The sequence below is a fragment of the Panthera tigris genome, chromosome X (assembly GCF_018350195.1).
Source record: "Panthera tigris isolate Pti1 chromosome X, P.tigris_Pti1_mat1.1, whole genome shotgun sequence".
Classification (NCBI taxonomy): Eukaryota; Metazoa; Chordata; class Mammalia; order Carnivora; family Felidae; genus Panthera; species Panthera tigris.
Genome location: NC_056677.1, coordinates 32,124,481 through 32,130,614, shown reverse-complemented (window position 1 = coordinate 32,130,614; position 6,134 = coordinate 32,124,481). Strand labels below are relative to the sequence as shown.

Sequence of the window (6,134 nt, the reverse complement as noted above, 5' to 3'; positions counted from 1 at the left end):
CAAAGGTAAAAGAGAAAATCATGATAACCTAACAGAAATATTTGTGAAAAACAAACAAAAAAGCTCAGATATAATACAGGACAAAGAAGAAAATAATTCACCAAAACATTCAAATTCATATTCTCAAAATTATTTTAAGGGAAGAAAATTACTTCATAAAATAAAAAAAGGCTGCTATAGAAGACAACAATTTGAGAATAAAATAAAGTTCTTGCAAACTAGAAAAATTAATGCAAAATTAAAAACTCATTAGAAGCCAGGTGCTCAGCCATTTCCCTGTCTTACCCAGGCTCTGATAGAACCTGAACACAGCACTCGTGACCCGCCCCCTTCTTCCATCCTTCACTTCTTTCTCCCCCACCCCCACATAACGGATCTTTCCTCCCCACCCCGCCCCCACCACTTCCCCGTAACGGATTCCACCCGTTGGCCCCATCGCAGAGCCGTTGCCTGGCACTGAGCCTACCTTCCTCCCGCCTCTCTCTTCACTCTTCGCCGGGCAGTCTCCGAGGACACTGCCACCTGCGGCCCTGCTGCTGCCCACCCCGCAGCCCTCGCTTCTGAGCCGCTTTCGCCCTCGTCTTGGTGCCAGCGCCGCCAGCCATGGCCACCGCGCCGTCCTCTCAAGTGCGCCAGAACTACCACCCGCAGTGCGAGGCCGCCATCAACAGCCAGATCAACCTGGAGCTCTACGCCTCCTACGTGTACCTGTCGATGGCCTTCTATTTCGACCGCGCCGACGTGGCCCTGGAGAATTTCTCCAAGTTCTTCCTGCGCCAGTCCCACGAGGAGAGCCAGCATGCCGAGAAGCTGATGCAGCTGCAGAACCAGCGTGGGGGCCGCATCCGCCTCCGCGACATCGTGAAGCCTGACCGCGACAACTGGGAGAACGGCCTCAACGCCATGGAGTGCGCTTTTCACCTGGAGAAGAGCCTGAACCAGAGCCTGCTCGACCTGCACCAGCTGGCCACCGACAAGAACCACGCCCATCTGTGCAGCTTCCTGGAGACCAACTACCTCCACGAGCAAGTCAAGGTCATCAAAGAGCTGGGGGGCTACATCACCAGCCTGCGCAAGATAGAGACCCTGGAAGATGGCTTGGCAGAGTACCTCTTTGACAAGCTCACCCTGGGCAACAGCGACAAGCACTGAGTTGGGACTGCCTTCCCATAGCCACAGGGTGCATGGTGACTTCCCTGGTCACCATGCGGAGCATGCATTTTGCAGTATTGCGCTTGCAAAACGTCCCAGTTTTTTTTCTTCCAGTTTTCCATAAATAAATGAAGTTATTTGGTTTCAATAAAGTTATTTGGTTCATAAATAAAGGTCTTGTTGATTCGTGTGCAAATCTCACACCTTTTAAGTTTTAAAACAGGTATTCAGGAGTCTCTCCACCCACCCAACCCCATCACTATGCAGCTCAGGATCTTTGAAGAAGGAGGGAGAAAGTATTCCATGGAACCCTGGAAAACACAAATCAATCTTCTCTTTATAAACAGTGTGGGATTGGTGGTGTGTGGTGGGGGGGTGGGATGGGGTGGAAGGGTGAAGTGGGGGGTGGGATTGGATGGGGTGGGATGGGGTGAAGTAGGGAGTGGAGTGGGATGGGGTGGATGGGTGAGGTGGGGGGTGGGATCAGATGGGGTGAGATGGGGTGAGGTACGGGGTGGGGTGAGGTGGGAGTGGGATTGGATGGGATGGGATGGAGTGGATGGGGTGAGGTGGGGTGTGGGGTGGGATGGGGTGAGATGGGGTGAGGTGAGGTGGCTGGTCTGGGGTCCTGGTGTCAATGGGTGCATATGTATGGTAAAAGTATAAAAGAACACGGTATAGAATTCACCATAGTGGTTGTCCCTAAGAAAGAAGTGAAGAATGGGATTAGACTGGTATTAAAGGGAGTCTTCAACTTCACTTTAAAACATTTAGTTTACTAAAATATGCAAATATTACTGATTGTTGCTGCTAGGTAGCAACATGGGGGCCCTGGAAGCAGAAATGGCAGAATATTTCTTTGACGAGCTACCCTGGGCAACAGTGACAACTGAACTGAGTGTTAGGCTGGTTTCCCATATACAGGGGAGTGACTCCCTAGGTCACCATGCTGGATGTGCATATTGCCCTTACAAAATATCTGAATACAGTTTCCTCCTTCAATTGTACCCTTTCTTCCATTAAAGTAACAGCAGTATACAAAACCCCAAATTATCTCACTAGAATGGTGAAAAACTACAAGGTCAAGGTTGAAGGTCAAATTTGTCATATTGATTATGAAGTAGAATAAATCTCCCTAAATGTTAATCCAGTGAGTCTGGCTGCTTTGAGGAATGCAGAGTGTGGGGGAGAGTTGAAGCTGGGAGGCCAGTCAGGAGATATTTGTAGCTAGTCCAATGAGAGACATTGGTGGCTTAAACTGAGGTGGTGGCTGAGGAAATGAAGCGACATGGACAAATTCTAGTTGGATTTGGATGAATCAACAATATGTGCTTATACACCAGAGGTGACAAATGAGAAATGGGGGAAATTATCTAGGTTCTTCTATTTGTACTTGAACACTGACTTGATGGTAATGCTATTTATTAATCTGAGGATGCTTTCTGGGGAACATGAGGGGTGGGGAAGGCATGTCACGTAAAATCTGAGATGCCTATTAGATATGCAAGTGGAACTGTCATGCAGGGGGTCAGAAGAATGAATCTGGAGCTCAGGTGGGATGTCAGGTTTGGAAATACACACATAGGTGACATCAGATACAGATGGTGTTGAGGTCATGGGACCAGATAAGCTCACCAGAAACAGAGTATAGAGAGTGTGGCACAGCCAGCCAGCCCCATGCCCAGTGCAGCTACCATTAGAGGATGGGTTGAGATATTCAAACATCCAGAGGGCCGCTGGTCCCACCTTGACTATTATCTCATTGCACACTGTGACCATCTGTGCCCATACCCAGTGTCCCCAAATCAGCCTGTTTCTGACCCTAGTGTGGTTTCTGGTTTCTCTTTTCAAGATGTGGAGAGGAGGTGGCCTATTACCTTATCTTCATGGCTATTGGTAGAAAGAAATTATTTCACAGTAAAAATATTTCTCAAGGAAATGACAGAGCTAGTCTCTATGGACTTTTTTTCTGCTTCCCTTTAAAAAGTCCTCCCCTCTCTCAGTCCACTCTCTGACCAGACGAAATCTGTAGCCATGTAAACTTTAAGGTCATCCATGTCTGGGGAAAAAAAGACCCAAAACATTTTGTTTCTTCTGCACCATGTGTAGTTTACAAAGATCAAAATTTAAAATTTATGGATTTTGTGTCCTATGTTCAAAGACACATGGGTAGCTTGAATCTCTTTAAAGCTAATAGACAGCTTTGAAGTATTAGTAAAATATGAACATGTTTACCTAAGCAGTAATCTGCTTTCACATTTTCCCATGACTGTGCTTTAATACTTTCTTAAGAATGAGGATTATGGCCCTTTGAGTTTAGTTTCCAGAAAATGTTATTACGACTTTTATTTTTCCTAGTCATACTTGGTCTTTTCACTATTTCTTTCTCTGCCTACTTTGAGGACCTCTCCTCTCTCTGGGTTTGTGTTAGATTTTACCTATTTACTTATATACTTTAATAGGTACCCCTCCCATAGACATGAGGAAGCAAACAGCAAGCATCTTTTTGTGTGTTTAAAACCATCAGTTTGCTCAGGATCCTTCTTACTCTCCTATTCTGGAGAGTCAGTTTGTTGTAACGGTTTCTTAACCTCAGATGGCCTGGGTTCATATCTCAGCTTAGCCACTCACGTTGGGTGACCTTGGATATATTATTGAATTTCTCTGTGCCTCAGTTTCTCCACACTTAAAATAAGGATATTAAAAGGGTCAATTCCACTGGGTTGCTGTGAAGATTAAATAAGTTAACATATGTAAATCTCTTAAAACAGTGCCTGGCACAGTGTAAGTACTTTATGTGTTAGCCATATTTATTTACATCACAACCGTCATCATCACCACCACCACCATATTTATCATCATCTTTCACTCACTTATAAGTTCCTTTGTGTGTTTTGTGCTTTGTGGAAAAGATTGCATGTCTATACTTTGCTCCTGGGAATCTCTCTCACATTTTAGCCAAATCTGTCACCTTGCATATTGAGAAGGGGGGAAAAAATCAATTCTCTGTAGCTTCTTTGGTCTTCAGGTTCAGCCAGGACTCAGCAAGGATGATTTGTGTTTATACTGCCCCTAGCTCAGGCCTGGGAGTGAGTTTTACCACCACAACTTTCTGTGGTAATCCTGCTATTTTGTCTAAATCGGCTTTCCTTTTTTTTTCTTAATTTTTTTAACATTTAATTTTTGAGAGACAGAGAGAGACAGAGCGTGAGTGAGGGAGGGGCAGAGAGAGAGGGAGACACAAATCCAAAGCAGGCTCCAGGCTCTGAGCTGTCAGCACAGAGCCCCATGCAGGGCTCAAACTCACAAACCATGAGATCATGACCTGAGCCAAAGTCGGAGGCTTAACCAACTGAGCCACCCAGGCGCCCCAAGCCGGCTTTCCTTTTAAATTGCCTTCTAGAACACGATTTGCTTATTCTTCCCAAATCCAGGTTGCCTGATTTCCGTCTTGAACTTCTTTCTGCCTGAACTACTTATCACTTCTCAGAGATGGATAAGAGCAAAAGGACAAAGAACTCTCACTCTGATTCCCGCCATATGTAGGGATGTTTTGACACAAAGAGGTGTGGAATGGGGTAAGAAATGGGAAAAAGAACCATATTAGGGATACTGATAATATAAAAATTAAAATTTATAAAAACACCATGAACTGTAGCACAGAGGTTCTTAAGTTTTTCTGCCATTAGAGTCACCTGTGGAGCTTTTACAAATCTTGAGGCACAGGCCACATCGAAGACCATATACACCAGAGTCCCTTGGGGCAGGACCTAGACATCCCAAGCTATGAAAACCGGTGCGAGCACCTTGCTACTCAAAATATGGTCTAGGAACCAGAAACATCAGCCTCACTTGAACACTTGTTACAAATGCAAAATGTGAAGCCCTATTCCAAAACTACTGAATCAGAATCCATGTCTTAACAAGATCCCAAGTGATGAATATGCATACTGAAGTCTGAGAAGCACTGGTTTAATTAACATCCTGGTACTCAAACATGGCTGCCCTGAGGTATCACCTGGGCAGCTGGACAATAATAATGCCTCAATTTACATGACTCAGTCATATAATCATTCAAGTGCTGGACCAATCACACTAAAAATGTACTCTAACTTCAACAGCAATTTTTTTTAATATATGAAATTTATTGTCAAATTGGTTTCCATACAACACCCAGTGCTCATCCCAAAAGATGCCCTCTTCAATACCCATCACCCACCCTCCCCTCCCTCCCACCCCCCATCAACCCTCAGTTTGTTCTCAGTTTTTAAGGGTCTCTTATGCTTTGGCTCTCTCCCACTCTAACCTCTTTTTTTTTTTTCCCTTCCCCTCCCACATGGGTTTCTGTTAGGTTTCTCAAGATCCACATAAGAGTGAAAACATATGGTATCTGTCTTTCTCTGTATGGCTTATTTCACTTAGCATCACACTCTCCAGTTCCATCCACGTTGCTACAAAGGGCTAGATTTCATTCTTTCTCATTGCCACGTAGTACTCCATTGTGTATATAAACCACAATTTCTTTATCCATTCATCAGTTGATGGACATTTAGGCTCTTTCCACAATTTGGCTATTGTTGAGAGTGCTGCTATAAACATTGGGGTACAAGTGCCCCTATGCATCAGTACTCCTGTATCCCTTGGGTAAATTCCTAGCAGTGCTATTGCTGGGTCATAGGGTAGGTCTATTTTTAATTTTCTGAGGAACCTCCACACTGTTTTCCAGAGTGGCTGCACCAGTTTGCATTCCCACCAACAGTGCAAGAGGGTTCCCGTTTCTCCACATCCTCTCCAGCACCTAAGTCTCTTGATTTGTTCATTTTGGCCACTCTGACTGGCGTGAGGTGATATCTGAGTGCTCAACAGCAATTATTGCATCAAGAATTACTGATCTCACACACACACACGTACACATTTTTATCTGTTTTGCTGTTTTATCACAAATTAATTTGTTTGATAGCATGGGTTGTCCAACTATGGCC

General features: G+C 44.7%; 1 protein-coding gene across 1 annotated transcript; it reads left to right on the top strand.

Moving 5' to 3' along the window:
- Positions 1–426: 426 nt before the first annotated feature.
- On the top strand, positions 427–1,333 carry LOC122235343 (ferritin heavy chain-like). Its single transcript, XM_042974296.1, has one exon. The coding sequence runs from the start codon at positions 604–606 to the stop codon at positions 1,150–1,152; it is 549 nt and encodes a 182-aa protein (XP_042830230.1). The 5' UTR covers positions 427–603; the 3' UTR covers positions 1,153–1,333.
- Positions 1,334–6,134: the final 4,801 nt, after the last annotated feature.